At 34.6% G+C, this 25,643-nt stretch overlaps 2 protein-coding genes across 2 annotated transcripts; one reads left to right on the top strand and one right to left on the bottom strand.

Annotated features, from left to right (window-relative positions):
• Positions 1 to 9,544: 9,544 nt before the first annotated feature.
• LOC129895164 (putative GPI-anchored protein pfl2) lies at positions 9,545 to 23,933 on the bottom strand. Its single transcript, XM_055970831.1, has 5 exons — positions 23,388 to 23,933; positions 22,941 to 23,052; positions 21,224 to 21,338; positions 10,276 to 11,325; positions 9,545 to 10,063 (listed from the first exon to the last, which is right to left on the bottom strand). The coding sequence occupies exons 1-5, from the start codon at positions 23,569 to 23,571 to the stop codon at positions 9,797 to 9,799; spliced, it is 1,728 nt and encodes a 575-aa protein (XP_055826806.1). The 5' UTR covers positions 23,572 to 23,933; the 3' UTR covers positions 9,545 to 9,796.
• LOC129895165 (uncharacterized) lies at positions 12,838 to 14,046 on the top strand. The gene has a single exon (XM_055970832.1). It carries the CDS (start codon positions 12,974 to 12,976, stop codon positions 13,640 to 13,642), a length of 669 nt encoding a protein of 222 aa, XP_055826807.1. The 5' UTR covers positions 12,838 to 12,973; the 3' UTR covers positions 13,643 to 14,046.
• Positions 23,934 to 25,643: the final 1,710 nt, after the last annotated feature.

Here is a 25,643-nt window from a genome sequence, read left to right as displayed (position 1 = left end):
GTTTGGGAGATCCTTCACTTGTTGTCCCAGCTGAGAGCATTGGGGTGAAAGAGAGTTTGAGTTATGAAGAGATTCCAGTTCAAATTCTTGATCGTCAGGTTCGCAAATTAAGAACTAAGGAAGTGGCATCTGTCAAAGTCCTATGGCGAAATCAATTTGTTGAAGAGGCTACATGGGAAGCTGAAGAAGATATGAAGGCTAACTATCCTCATCTATTTATGCCTTCTGATGACGATATTCAAGGTAATATTCCTTACTTCTACCTTTGAGTCGATGTTTATTCTTGAGTTTGAGTCATTAACCATTGGAGTATCGGAGTTGATGTATTGATGATATTCATTCTTTATGTCTCCTATTTTCATCTTCATTCGAGGATGAATGATCCCAAGGGGGAGATATTGTAACAACCCCTAAAATGTTGTATGTCGGTATTTCAATTCTCGACAAAAATAATACAGCCTCTGTATTTTGGGCATAACTTTTCATAGGTTGGTCCAAATTAGGTGATTCAAATTTCTGGGTAATCACAACATCCTTACCTACAACTTTCATGAAGAACATAACTTCAAATTCGGAGTATAAGTAGGTCAAATAAATTAATCTTTGCAAGATATAGTGCTGTGACGAAATTGAGTGTTGATAGAAGAAAATTCATATCTCACTGTAGGTTGCTCCAAATTGGTTGATTCTTGAACGATATGAAACTAGACTTCCATATCTACAATTCTTATGAAGAAACCAAATCCTAATAAGGAATTTATCTTATTCAAACGTAGCTTCGAAAATGAGTATTCTGTTAAAAAGAACTCATCTTACCTACCATGGAAACATCTAGATGCATTTGACATCATGCATGACATAAATTGTCCTCCATTTAACATCATCCATGACATCAATATATTCCATTAAATTTTCAGATTTTTTTTATAATTATTTTATTTATTGTTAGGTCCCTCTTTCCCACCTATAAATACCCACCTTATTTCCTCATTTTATTCATCAAGCTTTCCTAAGCATTTCTTCTCTCTATATACTTCTTCTCAAATATAGTTTTAGTTTTAGTAGTATAAAAATACTACTCCGGTTATTCTTATACTCCGGGTAGTACACAAAACGCTCCGGCGAGAAGAAAAGGCTAGGGATCCAAGAGTATTCCAATTCGGAGTAAACCTTCGGATTTAAGGTATGTAAGGCTTTCATAGCATTGGATTGAGTTCGTCCATGCGCCCAATATTTAAATTTATTATAATTGAGTTATAGTTGAGTTTTATTCAAATCTTGAATTCTAGATGAATTAATTCTTCTTCTATTGAGTTTGATATATTTATGCATTAATATTATTATTATTGTTATCTCTCATATTATTGGAATTATTGTTCATGGCTACTTTCCCATGAATTCTAATTGATTTGATGTTCATGAATATTTTTACATATGTTTTGAGTAAAGATGTTGGCTTTTTATTATTTTTATTGATAAAAAGAGAGTTATATGAATTAATACTATATATGTATTTTATTGAGTTTTGAAAGAGTAAAAGAGTTGAATTTGAATGAATTTGAGAAAATGATATTTTGATCAAGATGTTTTGATGAGATGTAAATGATGTTTTTGGAAGTATAATGATTGATGAACATGAAATGAGATGAGTTTGATAATTTAAATTAAAGTCCAATGAGACTAGATGATGAGTTTAATATGAGCACATATTTTGGGAGTAGTATTGAGCACCGAGTTGGGTAAGAGTTTAATTGACTCAAACCCCAGAACTACGTAGCCAGCGTAGGATGGAGGCTATGCCTCTTAAGTCCCAAAAAGAGGACTTTGATGAATGGATCCAAGATGGTGATGTCCTTTACCCTGGCAAGGTATTGGATGGATGTGGCAACGACATCGCTTCGTTGTATCATCGCTAGCTCATAAGTGATGGTTGTCGGTTAGAGAAACTCCCAACTGAGTAAGCATTGCTTATTACTATTATTTTTATTATTATATTTTAAACTTGCATTACATATTCATGTTGAGATGATGTTGAGTTCTGAGCTGAGTTTTCTTGAGAGGAGTTTCTTGATATCTGTCCTTACCTTCCTGCCATTTTACATACTCGTACATTCCACGTACTGACGTCATTCGACCTGCATCGTTTTATGATGCAGATACAGGTGTTAGAGATCCTCAACAGGCGCATCGTTGAAGATCATTTCTTTTCAGCTATTTGGTGAGTCCTTCTTGTATTCGAAGGAACTCCTTATCCTTTTATTATTGTTGAGTGTGATGTTTCTTTTGAGGTAGCCATGGACATGTCATTGGCACCATCTAAGAGTATTAGAGGCTTCATAGACAGAGTTTGATGATGTAATCGGAGTAGTTCTCCTTAGAAACTACTTCTTCTAAGAATTATCTATTTTTCCTTTGATTATGACAAGCCCACATTAGTATTATTAAGTCTTCCGCTAATGAACAAATGAGTAATGAGACCAAGTGGTTCTCTCGGAAGCCAGAGATGGTTTCTGAGTGCCGGCCACGCCTAGGGTACCTTCTCGGGGCGTGACACATCCATCTCAACATTCTCATCTCGGCAACTTTCTCTTTTAAACGTGGGAGACCTTAACTAGCCAACACTCCACCCCATATAATATAGCCGGTCTAACCACCACTTTGTAAAATTTGTCCTTAAGTTGTGGTGGCACCCTCTTGTCACATAACACACCGGAAGTGAGCCTCCATTTCATCCACCCTGCCCCAATACAGTGTGTGACATCCTCGTCAATCTCCCCACTTCCTTGCATGATAGACCCAAGGTACTTGAAACTACTTTTCCTTTGGATGGGCTGGTCTCCAAGCCTAACTTCCGCGCCAACCTCTTGAGGTGTCTCACTAAACTTGCACTCTAAGTACTCTGTCTTGGTCCTACTCAGCTTAAACCCATTAGACTCCAAGGTATGTCTCCAATCCTTCAGCTTAGCGTTAACTCCACTACGAGTCTCATCGATTAGGACTATGTCATCCGCGAAAAGCATACACCATGGCACCTCACCTTGAATTTGTCGTGTCAATCCATCCATCACCAAGGCAAATAAAAATGGACTAAGAGTTGATCCTTGATGCAACCCCATTACAACTCGAAAGTGCTCTGAGTCCCCTCCTACTATCCTTACCCTGGTTTTGTCATCCTCATACATGTCCTTGATCACCCTAATGTACGCCACTGGTACCTCTTTAGCCTCCAGACATCTCCACAGTATCTCTCGTAGAACTTTATTGTAAGCCTTTTTTAGATCAATGAATACCATATACAAGTCCCTCTTCCTCTTCCTGTACTGCTCCATCAGTCTCCTCATAAGATGGATGGCTTCAGTAGTTGAGCGTCCCGGCATAAATCCGAACTGGTTCTCTAAAATAGACACTTCTCTCCTCACCCTCATCTCCACCACTCTTTCCCACACTTTCATAGTATGGCTTAGAATCTTGATACCTCTATAGTTGTCGCAGCTCTGGATATCCCCCTTATTCTTGTATATGGGGGATCAGTACACTCGACCTCCATTCTTCGGGCATCGTTGTCGTCTTAAGGATGATAAAGATTAAAATTATTTGTTCATATAAGTTATACATTAATGTTCATAATCAAAGATGAAGTAAGACAAATATTTTGATGATTGTAGCACAAGATTAAACATAATTTAATCTTAATTATGGGAATGGTAAAATTTCAACTTCTTGTGCTAGTACATTGTGTAAATAAATAAATTCTCTAGTCCATTACATGTACTTATACTCTTAATCTCTATATAATAATTAAGATCGATCTAATTGTTTTACTATTTTAATCTTTTCAAAGGGAGAATCTATAGTGAGTCAATATATTCCTAATGAATGGATGATAACAAATAACATTTGTGAAATAATAATTAGTTGAACCATCTCGGACATGAAGAAGAATATACACATTTATGGCTGCTTATAAGTTATCACGTGAAAATCCTACAGGTGGATTAAATATTCATCACGTGAAATAATTTAAGCATAAAGTTAAAGGATTAAATTAATCAATTAATTAAATTTTTTCAAAAGTTTAATTTAATTGATTGGTGTCGGTAATTCTAATATGGAGAGTTAAATATGATGTCGGTAATTCCCTTTTCTGAAAAAGGAACGCTTATTTGTCCACACAAGCTTCGGTTAAAAGAAATTAGTCAGAAAAATAGTAGAAGGCAACAGAAAACAGCAGTTCTGGAACCTTCGGTGTTGAGCAATTTGAGTAGAAATTTGGAAAGGTTAGTTATTCTTCTCAATTGATTAAGTTATATTATGTAATTTAGTGATCTTGTGGTATACTTCTGTTGTGTATAAATTGTATACTCTAACAATTAATACTAAAGAGAATAAAATGAGTGGCTCTGTTGCTTCTCTGGAACTTAGGTGTTCATGGTTCGATTTGGATTGGTTATTGGTTAATATCAAAATCAAATCAATTTAGTCGGTTTTTAAATTTTTAAAACCAACCCAAATCAAACCAAAAAAATAACCATCGATTTGGTTATTGTCGATTTGGTTCATTTTTTTTCCGATTTGAAAGTAATAAATTTAATGAGGCAACAAGAACAATCCACATCTTACTGTGGATTCAATTAACAATACTAGATTTATTATTACATGAACAAAGTAATTTAGCTAAGTAAACTAAAGTCATTATACACCAAAGATCAAACAATCAATTCTTTATAGCAAAAAAATAACCCCAATTTCAAGACAATTAAAATTTTAGTGTTGGACTTAAGAAAATAATAAAGCTAAGAACTTAAATTAATTAAAATTTAATAAAATATTTATACTTTATTTATGAATAATATGTAAATTATTATAAAATTTATTTATATATTTTCTTAGTTTGTTTTGGGTTATTTTTGTGATTTCTTTTAGTAAATTCAAAATCAAACTAAATCAAAAATTAGATTTTAAAATTGATTCGATTCGAATTACGGTTCAATTTATTTTTTTAACAATTACCATGAACAACCCTATTTGGAACTACTTCTAACTTAAAGATTCTCATTTCTTGTGTTTGGTAATCAGAAAATGTTTATCATTCTTTACAATTCATTTAATTTTTATCACTTACTCAAACCAATCCATACACATTATTAGCAATCTTCAGCACTCAAATGAACCAACATGCATCAACATGGGTTGTGGTGCAGTGATGGACAATTTTATTATTAACTAGATCTCGAATATGGAGAAAATCATGTTGGGAGCGTCACTCCCGAATAGGTTCTGCAATGCACAATTCAGATTTTATTGGGGCTCCAATGCGGGCTTCGAACACCGAGTGAAAAATCAAAAAAAAAGAGGAATTTTCCCATTATAGCAAAGGGAATTTATTAAATTAGGCTCCTTAGCTACAGTTTACCTAATTACATTCTGTAGCTACAATTTCATTTGCCATCAATATTGTGATTTGTATAATTCGCGTCTATACAATTATTTTATACAAATTAGATTTCAAATTTTCAAATGCAAAAGGTGCAGTAATTTTAGTTTGAAAAAAGGAAAAAATCCCATAAATCAAGGAATTATAACTGATTAGAGTTTCATACCATAAATCAAGGGATTGTAACTTTTTGTATAAGGTAAAAGTATTTATATAAATCTGAATCTTTGTATATATTTGTATTTGTATATGTATTAGTGATAAGTATTGCTTTTGTGATTGCATTTGAATAGTTATACATTTGTGTGTGTAATTTATGCCTTATAATTGCATTTGTATAAATGGTAAACTAAATTGTATATCTATGTTCTGGTTATACTTATTTAAAAAATTAGCATCTGCTTTTTAATACATATAATTTTTTGAATATGAAATGTATAATCTGTAAAGGTATTTGATTTTTAATTTTGTGTAAGTATCTTTTTTGTTTAATTTATTGTTTTGGATTTGATCATATACAAAAATAACTTGAATATTAATAGAAAATCTATGCACATAGTTAAAACTGAAATTATGTATAAATGAATATATATTATAAAATTTTTTTGTATATGTATACAACTAATACTGACATTATATACAAATTTGGATATAGCTATAGAGTTATATGTATATGTATATAACTAATTTATTGGTATACGAACAATGATTATTATTGGTATTATGAATAATTAGCATTTGTATATATGTGAGTAATTGTATATATTTGTTGCTAATTATACAATTTATTTATAAATTGTGATTATTTGTATATCAATGTTGGAAAAACATTTAAAATATTTGTATAGGAAAATATAAAATATACAAATATATTAATATATACAACTTAGTGTATATAAATATGGTTTATACAAACTGAAATTGTACTAATTCATGAGATTCTTCTGATTCATTTTGAACAATTGAATGAGAAACAACATCAACATTATTGAAGTCATTGCCCTTAGAAGAAATATCTGTTACTTTCCTCTCTTTTTTAGACCTAGTATCGATATCACTTTTGTTTTTCACCTCAACTGATTTGATGCCTTTTGCTACTGCTTGATTATTAGTTTGTTGCACTTTGATGGAGTCGTTTCTATGCTTAGACCTAATCTCATATTGTTCATCATATACGATCTTAGCAGCAGCTTAAGATTTGGCAATTGATCTTGTAATGTCTCTCAAATCTTGTGTTAGACCTAAAAAAAAAAAGATAGAGGTTCATGGATAATTTGGCCAAGCAATTGAATACCAACTTGAGTGATTCTCTTTGATAGAGTTTGATCATCCATTATTTGAGAATAAGTACTACATTAACTATAAAATCGAAGATGGAAGATGAAATTTTATGAATCTATAAAGTAAAATGTAAACATATACAATCCTAAAAAAAAAAAAAATTAAAAAAAAAGGATTGTTGAAAAATTGGGCGATAACCTAAAAAAGGATATGGCGTGATTAGGGGGGAGACCACGATTAGGAGGGAGAAAGAGATCATTCAAAATTCAAAATTAATATGGTTGAGAGACTTTAGAAGCAAAATCAGTGAATGAGGAGAAGAGAGAGAAAAAGGAAATTTGTATACACGACAATTTGAAGTAAGATTAGTATCTTTTAATTCTTATACAAATCTAATTAGTGGGTCTCGGAGATTATGGAAAATTTCAGCCATTAATTACAATTATGTGAAACTATACCTATATTAAACAAGGAAAAATTAATTAATTGAGTGTTTTTTAAAAATTAATTACTGATTTTAGCGATATTTTTTATTTATTACAATTTATAGCAATACATAGCAATATTATGATAATTTTACACTTGTATTAAAAGTGAATTATGCATACAATATAATGTATTATAAGTGTTTTAAAATATATATTATGTTTGTGTAGTAAGAAATTGACATAATGTATTATAAATCTATTAAAGTATGTGATAAATGTATTATCTATTTATAAAACTTGTATTATATATGTTTTATAAATAGTTCTCTGCAATATGTATTAAAACTGTATTATAAATATATTATAAGTGTTCAGTGAAATTTTTTTTTTATTGCTATAAATGGTAAATATTTTTTTAATATTGTATATTTATGTAAGTTTCCCATTAAACAATTACTACTAGATATTTGCCAACTCGCGTAAATTTTCCAAAAATAAAAGAGCAATCTTCAGCACTCAAATATTTCATTAAAGCACTATTTGATTTGCTAATATTATTATGGGTGAAAATTATTTTCACCCCCAACTTTGCTTTTAAAATTAAACTCCCCCTCAACTTTGAATAATAATTAAACTCCCCCATTTATTTCATGCATTGTCCATTTTACTCTTGTTATATCATATCTATTTAATATCTCTTTACATTATATATAATTTACTAATATAAATATTTATAACTTTTTCTTCGAGTTATTTAACATTATAAGTAGAATAATATTTTTAAGAATTTATCATAAAATTTAATATTATTCTTATGAACGTTATTTCAATATAATATGCACTAAGTGTGTGTATATATATGTATACGTATATTTTTTCTTTTCTCCACTATTTTACTCAATGCGTTTCATATTACTTGAATCTTCTTAATATAAATGACACCCCTTCAAAAAATTAGTTAGAGGTGGATTTTACTAAACTAACATTATTAATAATATTTTGAAACCTTAAATTTGACTATTACTACTTTTGCAGTTATTTAATACTAAGGGTAGAAATAAAAAGATATTAAAAATTTCTTAAATTTCATAAATTGGATAACTAAATTAAAACAACTATTTTAGAATGAGAGTCAAGTAATATAAAATGGTGGTGGATATTCTCTTCTAAATAAATAAACAAGTTTTGATTGACATTGATGGAGTATTATATAAATTATGATATAAATAATTTAAAATCTAAATAATACAATCTTTAAAAATTTGTCCTTAATTAACAATTTCAAATATATACAATAAATTAATTAGTTTACAAAAAATATAGTCATATTTTATTTACATAAAAAATAGCCAAAATCATAAAAAATATACAGTGACTATACAATATAGATTACTTATACATGAGCTATACACTGAATATACATTATGATACACTCAAAACTGAATATAAGTTGATTATACATTAAATATACATTGACTATACATGCCTATACAGCGAATAACTATTTTCTTCATAATTATTTTGGCCGAATGGCCATTGGGTGTAATTTGCCCTTGATTATTTGTATTTTCTACATTGAAATATATTTGTATAGTTACTATTCTCTAATATTTTCACCTATATAAATAAATATTAGAGTTTTGATTATTATTAATAAAATTATTTTTCTCATTATGCTAATTTACTTCATTATAGAACATCATTAACTTATATACTTAATTAGTATTTTTCACTTTTTTGTTTAAAAAATAATGTTTATGTTTTTATGAAAAATTTGTTACATTAAATAAAAAAAATGATAATATCATGATTTCTAAAGAAGAAAAAAAAATTGATAATGAAAGGGTATAATAGGCATTTTAAAATTTTAATTAGGATAAAGAGAGGAGTTTTATTATTGTTCAAAGTTGAGGGGGAAATTTGATTTTAAAAGCAAAGTTGGGGGGTGAAAATTTATAATGTATCTCTAACATATTTGAGCATTAGACGTCGCAGTCAAAACTACAAATTTACAATTTTATGCTTGAGATCTACTATCTACCCGACCTCCTTTTTTCGACATCCATGTCAAAACAAGAAACTCTTGGCTTTTTATCTTCATTGATATGATGGAGGAGCAACAAGTTCACTGCATCTGGTAATTCCATTGCATCATCAATACCAAACACGACCTAAAGGACCAACAGATGGGACATTTCGACATAAAGATTATCTCTGTCTTTAGAGAAGTAAATCAAATGTTCTAAGTACGCAATACCTTGTCTAATTTATGCAAACTAGAGAGTCCACCAATACCTAATTTTGGCACATAAAGGGATGCTTTAACAATCATGACAAGCAGACTCCTCCCACGCCAAAAATGAAGCACCCTTATCCATTCAGGATCGAACTCATCACAACATGTTTAGACATTCTAATCTCATATATATGTCACCTTTCTCATGAACAAAACCGAGGGATTGGCATTAACAGGACTGACAATACAAATGCTTCAAAATACAGCCAGACCGTGCAATGTGCATCAATCTTTACATAGTCAAGTGAATCAAATCAGTCAGTTTTACCTGGGAAACAATCATATTCAGGAGTCCAAGCTCTCAAACTGCCACCGGTCCAAAGCATAGAAAGCATCATGCAGCATGAAAGCCAATCATCACCTCCCACGCACACTGGCAGGTGATCGAGCACCTTTATCACTGCTAATATCTTCATCAATTTCACTTCCATCAACCCACACAGCATTGTTACTTACACTCACTTCAGAACTAGCATTACTGCTCGTGGCAAGTGGGGAGTCAGGCACGCTAATTGTCCTGCTTGTCCTGCCTCTATTAGGTCCTGATCTCACACTGTACATAGAGGACGCTGGAATATTAGTCATCAAGGGACGCAGATTACCCGAAATTCTTTGCCTTATATCCTGTCCAAGAGCAATATCTCAAGTTAAGCAAATCCAAAAAGGATAAAGAGAACAAGAAGGCCAACGAGACAGATCATCTAAGACTTAGAGCTACAAAAAAACCAACAGGACACATTGCAACTCTAATCAGTTTTTGAAAGTATACTATGTTTTCAGTCTATGGTAGAACACAATATTCTATTAGCATGGGAATGTGAATAGAATGTATATACCATATGTCTAATAGCCATATCCAAGGATTTCTTTGACAATGATCTTCCAAAACCTGAGCTATCAGGTGACGAAGACTTTGCAGATAAGTTACTGTGTGGAGAATGTTTGTCATCTTGTTTCGGAGGAACCAGCTTCCGCATATTTATTACCCTTTCAACCATCTTGGTCCCAACCATTCCAGGGCTTACATTGTCATTGGCTTTAGCATGAAGTCGGCTCATGGATGGGACAGGAACAGAGCTTCCACTGCTATGAATAATACCGTTAGGAGGACGTCCTCTTGCTGGAGAGCATGACTGTCGTCTAACCCTTCCATTTGAAGCTGGCTCAACAGATGAAGATCTAACACTAGCTGCTCCAGGTCTGCCCCTTGTAGCTGAAATTGGCCTGTCAGGTAGTGATGTCCTCAAATTGGGTGGAGCGTCAAGGGAGAACCCTGGCATATCTGAAGGCTTCCATGGTCTGGGTTTTACAGTTGGAGAACTAGCACGTGAGGCTGCAGGGTTTTGTGATGCCGTTGTAGCTGACTTGGTACCCGAAGAGGAAGACACGGGTTTAACTGGAGGAACAGTTGAATTTGTTGTACTTGACACTGAAGTCGCTCGACGAGTTGGAGTTGCTGCCCTTGATGTTGACTTTGATACAGTAACTGAGGCCCTGCTTGTTGGTGTTGAGGACCGTGCACTGGACCTTGCATTAGGTGTTGAAGATCTTGGAGGAACAGTGGGTTTTGCAGAAGGCATGGTGGCCCGAGAAGTAGGTGTTGCAGACCTTGATGGTCTAGATGCCGTCACGGTTGACATTGATTTAGAGGTTGCAGTGGATGTCATTGCTTTGGTTGCTGCCGCAGATGTGGATCTAGATGCTGAGGTCGAGGTAGATCTAGATGAGCTCAACGTTGGTCTACCAGTCGGAGTTGAAGGTCTTGATCCACCTGAAGAAGATGGTCTTCGAAGACTAGAACTTGAAGTGTTTATTCCATGAGAGGAAGCTAGCTGTCTAGATGCTAAGTTGCTTCTTGAGGTGGCCTCTAGGAGAGAATTTGTTAACTGCATCAAAGGTAACAAATTACAGATAAAGATCCATGGTTCCCAAGAAAAAACTCAAAACTGTGATACACACTTCAGGTTAAGACTGCCAGGCAGAAAGCTTCGCTATTTGCACTTCAAATATTTATCTACTCACAGTAGTAGGCAAAGTTCTGCATTGTCTTCAAGATTAATGGAAAACAAAATCAAACAATTAAATCGAACCCACGGAAAAACTGATAATGCGTTTTGATTTGCTACAGTTAGATGTTAAGGTTAAAAATAAAAACCAATAATATTTGGTTTGCTTTTGTATTGGGAAAAAAAAGGTTCGAAACAAAACCAAACCAGCAACATATACCACCTTGTAATTATATTATAATACACAAATGTGTATGTCAATATATGTATGTATCTTTTTGTATTTACAATAATTTTGTAACTATTTTATAGATTCTTCGTCAAACGTTTCTATTTATTCTGTGGATTTTGAGTCTATGGTTTGAGAAACATTTTTTTTGTTATGGTGTCTAGACGAAGAGTTGAAGGTACTTCAATTCTACTTGAATTCCATTTGTACATGTTAGAATAGGAATAGGTGTACATAATCCTAATTAGAACAGAAATAGAATTAGGAATAGTTTATAGTATCCTACTTGGAAAAGAATTGTTTTATAGTGACTATAAATAGGATCTTTGTATAATATTGTTCTTACACAATTCAATAATATTTTTCTCATATATTTCTCACATGGTATCAGAGAATTGGTGAGAAACTTACAAGAAAGAAAACCTTGTCAGTTTCCGGTGCGTGTAGCAGTTTCCGGCCAATTTTCAAAAAAAAATTCCAGTAAGGTCGCCTCAGCTTCCCGAGGCTGACCATATATTTATATTTTGATTCCGACCAATTTCCGACTGTCAGATCTGGCTTTTCCAGTTTCCGGCGACTGACCCTTTTTTCCAGCAGTCAGATCTATCTTTTCCAGATTTTTCAGATTCCTATATATTTTCTTTTTGTTTTCATAATTGATATTTTTAGCTTCAAAAATATAGGAAATTCAAGCCCTATGATTACTTCAAAATCATTAATGGGAAGTTCAAACTATTTAGCTTGGGCTTCCTCGGTTGAGCTGTGGTGTAAGGGTCAAGGCGTCCAAGATCACTTAACCAATAATGTTTATGTGGTAGATGAAAAGGCAAAGGCTAGTGAGGAAGATGCAAAAGCCAAAGCACAATGGGTGAAGGTTGATGCTCAATTATTTAGTCTCCTATGACGATCTATTGATTCCAAGTTGATGCCCTTGTTTCGCCCATCCCAGACATGTTATTCAGTTTGGGAAAAGGCTCGTGCTTTAAACACTAATGACATATCTCAATTCTATGATGTTATATCTCGAATGACCAACTTAAAGAAACAAGATTCCGATGTGGAGAAACAACAAAAGCACAAACAGACGTTGTTTCTAGTTCTTACACTTGTTGGACTTCCTACTGACCATGATTCAATGCGTGATCAGATTTTAGCTAGTCCTGTAGTTCCTACAATGATGAATTATTCTCTCGTCTACTTCGTCTTGTCGCGCCTCCCAGTCACAAAGTAGCCTCATCACCCACCATTGACTCCTCTGTTCTTGCATCTCAAACCATAGAAAAACGAACATATCACTCTATGGAGAATCAGCGAGGAGGAGGGCGTTTTGGAAAACCTCGATCCAAGTGTAGTCATTGTCATAAACTTGGGCACACTCGTGACACATGCTATATTTTGCATGGTCCACCACCCAGTTATGATCCTATTGCTCTAAAGGAATATAATGAATTCCTTCGAAATCGTGCAAGTAAGCAGACATCTCCACAAGTAGCATCTGTGGCTCAGCCTAATCACTTATCCAATAATGCTCATATTGCTCATACAGAATATGATGAGTTCCTCCAGTATCGAGCAAGTAAGCAAACGTCACCACAAGTAGCTTCGGTTGCACAACCTGTTGTTTCTGTTACGGGTAATTCTTTTGCTTGTGTTTCACAATCTAGTACTCTTGGATCATGGGTCATGGACTCAGGCGCTTCTGATCATATCTCTGGTAATAAATCACTTTTGTCTAATATTGTGTATTCACAATCTCTTCCCGCTATTACTTTAGCTAATGGGATCCAAACAAAACCAAAAGGGGTTGGCAAAGCCAAACCCTTATCTTCTGTCACTCTAGACTTTGTTCTTTATATCCCTAGCTCTCCTTTTAATCTGGCATTTGTTAGTCATATGACGCGTGCCTTACATTGTAGCATATTCTTTTTTGATGATTTTTTCCTCATGCAAGACCATAGTACGGGATAGAAGATTAGCATAGGACATGAATCACAAGGCCTTTACTATCTTACCTCTTCAAATTCCTTCATAGCATGCTCCGTTACAGATCCTCCAAACCTAATTCACAAACGTTTGGGATATCCGAGTCTATCCAAGCTGCAAAAGATGGTGCCTAGTTTATCTAGTTTGCCTAATTTAGATTGTGAGTCGTGTCAACTTGGGAAACACACTCGCGCTACATTTTCACGTAGTATTAAGGGTCATTCAGAGTCTCTTTTTTCATTAGTTCATTCTGATATTTGGGATCCTAGTAGAGTTAGTTCACCCTTAGGATTTCATTATTTTGTTAGTTTCATTGATGATTATTCAAGATGCACTTGGGTTTTCTTAATGAAAGATCGTTCTGAGTTATTTTCAATATTCAAAAGTTTCTTTGCTGAAATACAAAATCAATTTGATGTTTCTATTCGTACTTTTCGTAGTGATAATGCCTTAGAATACTTATCCTCCTAGTTTCAGGAGTTTATGATTCACCATGGAATTATTCACCAAACATCTTGTCCGTACACCCCTTAACAAAATGGTGTAGCAGAAAGGAAGAATAGGCATCCCATTGAGACCGCTCGCACTCTTCTCATTGAATCTCATGTTCTATTGCGTTTTTGGGGAGATGTAGTCCTTGCGTCTTGTTATTTAATTAATAGAATGCCATCATCCTCTATTCAGAATCAGGTTCCACATTCCATACTGTTTCCTCAGTCACGTCTTTACTCTATCCCTCCTCGTGTCTTTGGGAGCACATGTTTTGTTCATAACTTAGCCCTAGGGAAAGATACATCAGCCCCTCGTGCCCTTAAATGTGTCTTTCTTGGTTACTCTAGAGTTCAAAAAGGGTATCGTTGTTATTCAACTGAACTTCATCGATACCTTATGTCCGCCGATGTCACATTCTTTGAATCTTAACCTTACTATACAACTTCTGATCATCCTGATGTATCTAAGCTCTTACCCATACCTCAAATCTTACCTGTACCAACTTTTGAGGAATCTACGGTCTCTCCTACATCTCCAGTTGTAGTGCCACCACTTCTGACTTATCATCGTCGTCTGCGTCCAGTTGTAGTCCCAGATGATTCATGTCATGTGCCGGACCCTGCTCCTATTGCGGACTTGCCTCCTCCTGGCCAACCTCCTCTTGGCCAACCGATTACAATTCAAAAAGGTATACGATCCACTCGAAATGCTAACCCACATTATACTTTCTTGAGTTATCGTCTATCCTCACCACATTATGCCTTTGTATCATCTTTGTCCTCTATTTCCATTCCTAACACTACAGGTGAAGCACTGTCTCATTCTGGATGGAGGCAGGATATGATTGATGAGATGTTTGCTTTACATACGAGTGGTACTTGGGAGCTTGTTTTCCTTCCTATAGGTAAATCAACTATTGATTGCCGTTGGGTTTATGCAGTCAAAATTGATCCAGACAATCAGGTGGATCGACTGAAAGCTCGCCTTGTTGCCAAAGGGTATACTCAGATATTTAGGCTAGATTATAGTGACACTTTCGCTCTCGTGGCTAAAATAGCATATGTCTGTCTTTTTATATCTATGGCTGTCGTTTGTCATTGGCTTCTTCATCAGTTGGACATTAAGAATGCTTTTTTGCATGGTGATCTTGAGGAAGAAGTCTATATGGAGCACCCACCTGGCTTTGTTGCTCAGGAGGAGTCTAGTACCCTTGTATGTCGATTACGTAGGTCACTCTATGGTCTGAAACAATCTCCTCGAGCCTGATTTGGGAAGTTCGGCATAGTAATTCAACAGTTTGGCATGATTCGTAGTGGAGCTGATCACTCTGCCTTTTATCAACATTCTGCACCAAATCTGTGTATTTATTTAGTTGTTTACATTGATGATATCGTTATCACCGGCAATGATCAAGATGGTATCACTAATTTGAAGCAACATCTTTTTCAGCATTTCCATACTAAAGACCTCGGCAGACTGAAGTATTTTCTAGGTATTGAGGTTGCTCAGTCTAGATCAGGTATTGTTATTTCTCAATGCAAGTATACCTTAGACATTCTTGAGAAGACAGGAATGACGGGATGTAGACCTATTGACACTCCTATGGATCCGAATGTTAAACCCTTTCCAGGACAGGGGAAACCACTAAGTAATCCTGAAAGGTAGAGACGGCTGGTTGGAAAATTGAATTATCACACAGTGACTAGACCTGACATCTCTTTTCCTGTGAGTATTGTAAGTCAGTTTATGACTTCTCCTTGTGATAGTCATTGGAATGTAGTTATTCGTATTCTGCGATATATAAAGTCAGCTCCTGGTAAAGGACTACTCTTCGAGGATCACGGCCATGAGCATATTACCGAATATATCGATGTTGATTGGGGGGGTCACCTTCTGATAGACATTCTGCATCCAGATATTGTGTTTTAGTAGGAGGCAATTTGGTATCGTGGAAAAGTAAGAAACAAAGTGTGGTTGCTCAATCTAGTGCAGAAGCAGAAAATCGAGCAATGGATGTAGCAACTTGTGAGCTAGTTGGATCAAACAGTTGCTGAGAGAACTAAAATTTAGAGAAACCGGGTTATATGGAACTTGTGTGTGATAATCAAGCGGCCCTTCATATCGCATCAAATCCAGTTTTCATGAGAGGACTAAGCACATTGAGATTGATTGTCACTTTGTCAAAGAGAAGATATTATCAAGAGATATTGTTACAAAGTTTGTGAAGTCAAGTGATCAACTTGCAGATATCTTCACCAAGTCCCTCACCAGTCCTCGTATTAGTTATATTTGTAATAAGCTAGGTACATATGATTTGTATGCACCAGCTTGAGGGAGAGTGTTAGAATAGGAATAGGTGTACACAATCCTACTTAGAATAGGAATAGAATTAGGAATAGTTTATAGTATCCTACTTGGAAAAGGATTGTTTTATAGTGTCTATAAATAGGGTCTTTGTGTATTATTGTTTTACATAATTCAATAATATTTTTCTCCTATATTTTTCACAGTACAAATAGAAAGACTTAACCAATATATTTCTTTGTTCCATACTTGTTAAATATACTAGTCAATGAAATTGGTGTCTAGACATATTTAACTATGCTTTCTCTAATATTTCTTTAGTGTACTTACAAACAACAACAACATACCCGATACAGTCCTACAAGATCAGTTTAGGGGAGGGTGGGGTGTAAGCAAACCTTACCCTTTTCTTTGAAGGGTAGAGAGGTTTGATAGACCCTTGGTTCAAGAAAATCGTTTTTCAGAACATGGTTAGAAATAAATGCAAGAGTAAAAAAGCTATGATGGGAACATTGAAAAAGAAAACTGTTGAGTAAAAATACTAGAGATAACCAAAGTAAAAGAAACAATAGTAGTAATAAAATATAAGAACAAGGTAATGCTAGCAAAATAATACTCCCTCTGTCCCAATTTATGTGGTACCCTTAGTGATGGCAAAGTGAGCCCATATTTTGATAACCCGACCATATTTTAATGGGTTGGGTGAGTGATAATTTAGATAGATAAAATATAGGTTTAAACCCATATTCTACCCATAGAAATATATGCTAGCCAAATGGGTTAAGCTTCCAATTTTTATTCACTCAAAATTCATCATATCACCAAAAATGTTGTAATTTCCCTTCTTTTTTATGTTCTTCATTAAAACTAATTATTATCCTTTATAATTTTAAAAAATAAAAAAATTGAAAAGGTGAAATCGTTGGCTCTTGGAGTCGGGTCTTAGCTCGAAAGTCGAATTTCGAATTAGAAGTCGGGATCGAGTTCCAAAGCAGGTATCGATATCGGGTTTCGAATCTGTCGTCGAGATCGGATGTTGGGGTCAAATCTTGATTTGAAAGTCGGGTCCAGGGTCAGGTGTCAAGATTGAGTCCCATATAGGGTGTCAGGGTCGGATCTTGATTCAAAAGTCGGGTCCCAATTCGAATCCCGATTCGAGGTCAAAATCCCGATCGGGTGTTGAGATTGAATCCCAAAATAATTATCGAGGTTGGGTATCGATGTCTAGGTCAGTTTGGGTCCAGTTCGAATGTCGAATTTTGGGTCAAGAGTCGAGGTTGGCCCAAATCAGGTGTCGGGTTTGGATTCCGGATCGATCATTGAGGTTGGATGTTGGGGTCAAGTCTCGGTTCAAAATTCGGATCCCATATCAGATGTAGTTAGGTCCTGATTTGGATGTCGAGTCCCTATTTGAATCCCGGATCGAGGTCGGGCCCTAATTGGGTGTTGAGATTGAGTCTCGAATCCATCATCAGGATTTGGTATCGATGTCGCCGTCAGTTCAGGTCCGGTTCGAATGTTGGATTTCGGGTCAAGAGTCAAGGTTTGACCCAGATCAGGTGTCGAGTTCTAATTCTAATTTCGAAGTTGGATCTTGAGTTAGGTGTCGGGGTCAGGTCTTGATTTAGGTATCGGGATCAAATCCCGATTTGGATGTCAAGTCTCGAGTCGAAGGTTTGGGTCTGATCTTGAGTCAAAAGTCGGGGGTCAGGTCCCAATTTAGAAGTCGGGTCTCGATTTAGAAGTCGGGTCCCGCATTGTGTGTCGGGTTTAATTTTATGATAAAATAATAACAAAATTAAATAAAATATTTTCAACATTTTTCATCCCAAAAAAGAAAAATATTTTCTCCATATTGAATTTTAAAATAGAGTACTATTTACCCTTGAAAATATGGGTAAATATGGGTAAAATGGTATTTTATGCAACCCATTTTTACCCATATAAAATATGGGCGGGTTGAACTATAACCCATTTTATGTTGACCCATTTTCAACACGCCCAAATTTGATCCAACCCGCCCATTTGCCACCACTAGGTACCCTTTACTTTTAGTTTGTGATCAAAAGAATGTCACATTTCTATAATTAGAAATAACAACTTTAAAATTCTCTTTTTACCTGCAAGGAAATTATTCACGGCCATACAAATATCTAAGGTTTGTTTTAAACCACAAGTTTCAAAAGTCTTCCTTTTTTCTTAAACTTTTTTTGATGACAAGGGAAACCCACAGCCGCTACTCTTTGAGTGCGCATAGGGTAAAACCTCTGCTCCTATGCAAGAACTCGCAAACCGCACAAGAGAGGTAACCCACACTCAGATGCAGATCCAAAATTTTGAATTTCTGGGTGTCACGCTGGTTTGAATAGTAGCATATGGCAAAAACTCCAGCATAAAGCAAGATAATACTTAATATAAGCAAATTTGCATACAAAATTTAGACTTGTTCTGTTGGTTTAGTTAAGATTTTACTTACAAGAGGTCTAGAGTTCGAATCTACTTATTCACAATTCTTTTTACAATAAATTCGCTACCGATGTCTTGCGCGATAAAAAATGTTTTAAGAAAATACATCCCATAACAGGGCTCGAACTTACATTCCTACGATCGTAAACCTAAGTTTTAACCACTGGCACCACAAGGCTCATTATTTTTAAGGGTGCAACATTTAATATTTATACTTTCCTTATAAATATATATACAAATATACATGTATATATAGATTTTCAATCGAAATCAGAGAGTGGCGTGGCACCCCCTCCAATCAACTTAGATCCGCCCCTGCCTGCACTAGGCAAGTCCCATGCGACGTGCTCGACCCAGAAGGCAAACCCCTTCTTTCGCTAGTAACGAGTTTCGAACTTGAGACCTCCAACATGGAAGTCCTAAGCCCAAACTACTGGGCCACCTGATGGGAAATTTGTGTCAAATAAGGACTGTGGAAGTAATAATACTGGTAAGGGAATAAATAGTTGCTCCAGCTAAAACCCTACTATACCACGAGGAAGAGAGGAAATACTAGACTACCTACTAACCATCCACCCTAATCATCACCTCCATGCTCTCCTATCTAAAGTCATGTCCTTACTGAGTTGAAGATGTTTCATGTCTTGTCTAATCACATTTCCCCAATTCTTACTCAGTCTACCTCTACCTATCCTCAAATCCATCACTGCCAACTCTTGCACCTCCTCACTGTGGCATCTGTGTTCCTCCTATTCATATGCCTGAACCATCTTAGCCTTGTTTCCCGCATCTTTTCCACCATTAAGGCTAATCCCACCTAGCCTTGTATATCTTCGTTACTAATCTTATCTCTTTTAATGTGCCCACACATCCATCTAAGCATCCTCATTTATGTTACCTTCATTTTCTGAGGGTGCGAGTTCTTGACTGGCCAACACTCCACCTCATACAACATAGTCAGTGTAACAACCACTCGATGGAACTTACCTTTCTTAATTTGTTTCTTTTACTTAGTTCAATGTAAATTATGGTTTGAAGGTTAAAACATATAAAGCAAGTTACAAGTTGATGTTTTTCATCGTACGAACTTTTTAATCATGACATATTGGTTAATCTTACAAAACTTTGTCTATTGGTGTTTTTCATCATTGTTTCCATCTATTATTATCCAAGAAAAACACCTAATATACATAATTATAGAAGATTCTCTTCAAGATTAAACAATTCCATAAAATTGGGTAATAATTAAATGTTTGATAACATTTTTTTTATTTTTTGATGACCGTAGTGTCCGGACCAGCTTTCGCACACCTCAACTTATTCCACGGGATACATGTCACCTCCCACCAACAACAGGTACCAAGTAAGCACAGATGGAAGGAACCACCTAGTGTTTTTTTTTTGTCCTCGGTGAGTTTTGAACTTAAGACCTCAAGGTTCTCAACCACTTCATTGACTACTAGGCCACACGCTTGGGTGTGTGTGATAACATTTAGTATACTAGGACTCAATAAATCTGATTATTATTTATTACAATTACTCGGGAGAATCTTTAAGAAAAAACCAACTCACGTTGATCGCAGACACCCCATCATAAGAGCATGTGCTAGAATAGCTACCTAATGCATCCTTACTAGGATAAAGCAATCATAGGCCTAAAATATTCCTAGGAATTAAGTCTTCCAAATGGTTGATATCTAAGAGATTGGGTACTCATAATATCCCACAAGAACCATCACAAAAGAAATGTACGGCATACTTTTTCTTTCTGATGACCGTATACATCTAGGGTCAACCATTAGAACCAACCGCAGCCTTCAAAGCTCGGGGATAATGGGCCTACCCCTCTATCATTCTCCAATTAAATATTAGGCTTAGTTCGCATGGTGTAGAGCTCGAACCTAGACCTAGGTCACAAGTCCCTCAACCTATCACTTGAACTAAGCTTGGGGGCAGATGTACACCATATAGATGCACATTCAAAAAAAAACAATCCTCAAATTCAATAGAGGGCTTCTGCGAATAGCATTTGATTAAACAATGGAGCCACCATGTGCACGTGTTCTGAACTAAAAGAACCTTTCAGGGTCTTCCTGTCTAATTATAGAAATTTCCTTTTAGGTTCCTTGAAATCTCCACATCCCTCTAGTGGCTGGATATGTGGTAAAATACTCTCAGATTACAGAGATCGACAACATTTCCCACGTTAAACATAACAAAAGTGTAATATGCTAATTTCCAATTACACATAATGCCATATTTCAGCAAAGAAAGAATGTAACAGTAGAATATACATATTCTTACTCTAGATGTCAATGCAGTGGGATGAGCTCTAGAAGTACCCAGCTGACTCATCATAGTTTTGCGCGATTCCATCTCTAGAGAAGGAAAAAGAGGAGTGCCTGGAGGTGTTAGAAGCCTGAAACAGGAAAATAACATCTCATAATAAAGCATAGAGAACTGCAGATAGTATTTTAAGAGAATGACTGGGAAATTTGATTCATGAATCAACAAAATATCATTCAACATCAGAGGTGCAAAGAAGCCCTTTTTTTTCTGCTTTTCAACTTTACAGAATGGGGGTGCACCACCTACTCCTTTATTTATTTGAGTGCTAGATTTTGATATATGGCATCCATTAATTTTTGTACCTAAATTGTGCAGAAAACAAATACCTCCACAAACTATATGTGTTTGTCTCACTGTTCATGATATTTGAATAAAAATTTGCTTCTAACATCCTTATATTTTATCACTTAAATATGCATCCTCAACACTCTTAGCTATCCTCCACTTGTAACATCGAGAAATTGAATTTAGCTTGCATGTATTACGGTTACTACCTGGAGAAGTATGACATAAAAGTTTAATATGCACATATAAATTGTATTTGGAGTCTTGAGTGTCACATGTCAAACACCTAGCGTGCAACATTTAAAGAGTACTCTAGACTTGGAAACCTCTATCAGTCTACTAGACACCTGGAGGGCACTATTTCTTAATTTTCTGCCTCTCCTCAGGGTACATAACAAAGAATTTTAAAAGGATTTTATTAAGTTTCTTATGATAAATGAAACTTATGACCTATCAAATCTTCAAGCTCCTATAATTCGACAAAGTCCTCAATTGAAGAGAAAGAGGAGGAACTTCCAGCTAGATTTTTTGCATGGTGTTATATGTTTCTTGGCACTGAATTAAGTTAGATGTTCAATGTTTTAATCTTTAACATAGTTGAATGACTTGAATCTATAGTTTGTTACATTGGAACCAACACAATCGATGAAATGGCATCTCTGATGAGTAGTTCTAAATGTTTCATTAGTTAGTATATAAATCCTATATAACAAATTAGATTATACATTTCTTGTCATGTTTGTTTGTGTCTTGTAGCTTTCAAACTTCTGTTGTCTGTCACTGGGATGCCCAAAAGTCTGTTTATATCAGGAAGCCTATCTAGGTAAGATAATTTGAGCAAAAATTGTGCATCATTCTCAGATGTCACTCAACTAATAGGTATTATCTCAGCCTTTCTGTGTGAAAGCACAGAGAAAAATGACATTGCCAAAAAATTAACAAGGTAAAATTTCCATTTATCATCAAAAGAAATGTCCCTTTTAAAGCCAGGCCCAGGTAAAATAAAACTTGGACTCTCCTTCCACCCAAGTGGTGTATTCTCTCCTTATGGAATCTAAGAAAAGAGATATATCCTTACACAAGGCAAAATATCAATGTCCTTCATAATTCTAAAAAGATTAATAGTCACTTTCTTTATTGAAGAAAATTGGAATCAAGAAGAAAAGTGACCTTCAGATAATAACTATTAGTTGAGTTACCATCTGAGTAATCAACTCATCAATATTTTCCTAAAGAATTTATAAACTACACAATGAAAGATGAAGATTGAATTGAATAAAGAAACTAATGATGTCCAAAATCAACCTAAGCAGCTAAAAGAAATAATTAACAACTAAAAAAATCACATACAACACATTCTTGGAAAGGAGAAGAAGAAACAAATTACCAGTCGTAATCAGTTTTATCATTATCAGTATTAAGGAACTCATCAGCACGAGTCTTCCGCAGGGTTGCAGCTGATGCAATATTAAATGCAGGTGAACTACCACTTTTTGATCCTGCAATAAGACATAATTGAAAATATATATGAGCTTAGGTTATGAAGCAGAAATCACAAATTCGTCACATGTTGAACATATTTACCTGCCTATATGATGTCCAAAAGACTAAAATGGTAGGAAAAAGATTTATGGAAGTTTAGTTGTATTTGGAAAGTTGTAGCTTTTTTTAAGGGAAGATTTTTGGATAATTGTACTTTTTTGGAAGAGATTTTGTGAAGTTGAAGTTGAAATGCACCTTCAAAAAAGCAAATTCAATTTTTTTTCTTTATGGTCTCAATTTTTTAAGAAAGAAAGGTGAATAAATGGAAGGAAAAGAAAAGCAAAAGGCATACCAAGGGGATCAAATTCGTCAGATTTTTGAAGAAATCGAGTATTATTTCTGTCATTTTCCCTTCTTCGCATTTCTAGAAACAAGGATAGTTCCTCATCGGAACTCCTAATACTCCCCATTAGAGGCTGTCTCTGCCTCGGCCCCGGCCCCGACAACGACTCCTCTGCTCTAAAGCTTCTATTCATTGCAAAAACAAGTCCCTAAACTCCTTAATCCATCACTATTATGGACAAATCAGCTCCAAAAACCCTAGCTCTTCTTCGTTCTGGAAACACTCAAAATACCAAACCAACAGATTCAATGAAGCAACATTTAACATTCCAAAAATAATGTAACGGCCACTGGAAACATAAATTACTACAAGAAATGGAATTAAGCTCTATGAAAGGGAAGATTTTGAAGATGGAAGAGAGAGAGTATGCGTGTGTGTCGTGGGGAGCAGTGTTTATTTGAAACTTGAATTTTGAGAGACGTTTTGGGTTTACAGCACTTGCTTTTTTTCGGTTTCTTTTTTTCTTCAGACATTATCAGATATTTATTATTCAAAAGGCCAAGTTATGACGATTGATTGGGATGTTTCCCTAAACCTTACATTTTCACTTTCTTTTCGGAATATACATACTATGTACATACAAATATTCCAATTTATAAATTAAATATCATTTCAGTTTTCCTATTCCCATTTTATAAAAATAATAATACAATGTCACCCCACATTTTTATTTTTATTTTGGTTTGTTCTATTTATACACTAAAAGAGTATTTCCACTTTCTCTATTGATCCATTTTGAGGTTAAAAAGTTGTAGCCTTCAATTGTCCTTTTTTTGTTTCTTTTTTTTTTCATTAGAATAAAGCTACCAAGGAATCTTACGTTCTTTGGTAAGGAGAAAAAGATGGGAAAAGATAAAATATTTCACAACCTAACCTCACAAAGGCCAAAATTGGAGGAGAAAATGACAAACATGGTCCCTTATTTATGGTAGTAAATTCAAAATGGGCCCTTAAAACTATCTGATCAGTTTGGTCCTTTATGTTTGTTAAAAGCAACTATGTTTGATCTTTTATTAAATAGTTATCAAATTATGATTGTTGAATTTAATCGAAATTGTGGAAATAAAAAGTATTGTATAGGAATCCATATTTAAAAGTATGAATTTTATAGTTTATGTTATTTTGGTCTATTTCAAGAGTCTTGGTGTAAATTACTTGAATGAAGTGATTTGGACCATTAAATTTTTTTAAAATTTACGTTTGACCATAGTCAGCATTTGGTTAAAACGATCTCGTATTGGTGATTTGATGGTTCCAACAGATATGAAAATGTATTTTATGATTGATCTGAATATTTAGTTTGTGTCAAAAAGATTTTGAATGTAATCCGACATTGATTCAGGGAATTGAAAGGCCTTGGGTTGATATTGGTTATTCTGTCTTTTGGTGTAGTTGCAATTTGCGATAGGTCTGCTATTATGAGGTCCGCAATTGCAATGGATTTTTCATTGCGAGGAGGGTTCTAGATTTCTGAAGATCGTTTAGTTAAAAAAGGTTCACATTTGTGATACAATTATGTAATTCCAATGTTGATTGTCGAAATTGCGAAGCTTGGATCAAAATGAGAATTCCATTGCAATTACAGACCTCGTAATTTTTCCGGAATTGACAAATTTTGAAGACGATGGTCCAGGTTTGGGTCATTTGCAATTATGGTGATATGTCCACAATTGCAAAGACCCCTGACAATTCCAAATAAAACCTTTTCAAACAGACTAATCACTTTCTAATTTGATTTTGGAGCTTTGGACCTCAGATTTTCAAGGGGATTTTGAGATATTATCGCATGGGTAAGAATCTAACCAAATATTCATTATATATTTGTTATTTCATCATTAATTTCATAATTTAATCCTTGAAATTGATTAGAAATTGGAGTTTTAATACATCGACTTGAATAATGATAATTCTTTCTAAGATTAGATGTAGAGAGCTTTGCAGATTAGATGTAGAGAGCTTTGCAAATAGAGTTTGGGAGTAGACGGGAGTCGATCTTATCTTATGAGTATTCGGGATATAACAGTTCCGATGAACGGTCACTCACTTTTGACTATTATACAATTCAAAAAGATGATCTAGAATTGAGTTAGGGGTCGAATAATGATCGAATTTTGATGATTTTTGACTCATAAGAGTCTTAGGCTAAGTCTAATTTTGTACTAAAATTATTGTTTTGAACTTGGGATTGATATTTGGATTACTTTT

This window comes from Solanum dulcamara, chromosome 7 (genome assembly GCF_947179165.1).
Source record: "Solanum dulcamara chromosome 7, daSolDulc1.2, whole genome shotgun sequence".
In the NCBI taxonomy this organism is placed as follows: domain Eukaryota; kingdom Viridiplantae; phylum Streptophyta; class Magnoliopsida; order Solanales; family Solanaceae; genus Solanum; species Solanum dulcamara.
This window is presented reverse-complemented; position numbering and strand designations above follow the sequence as displayed.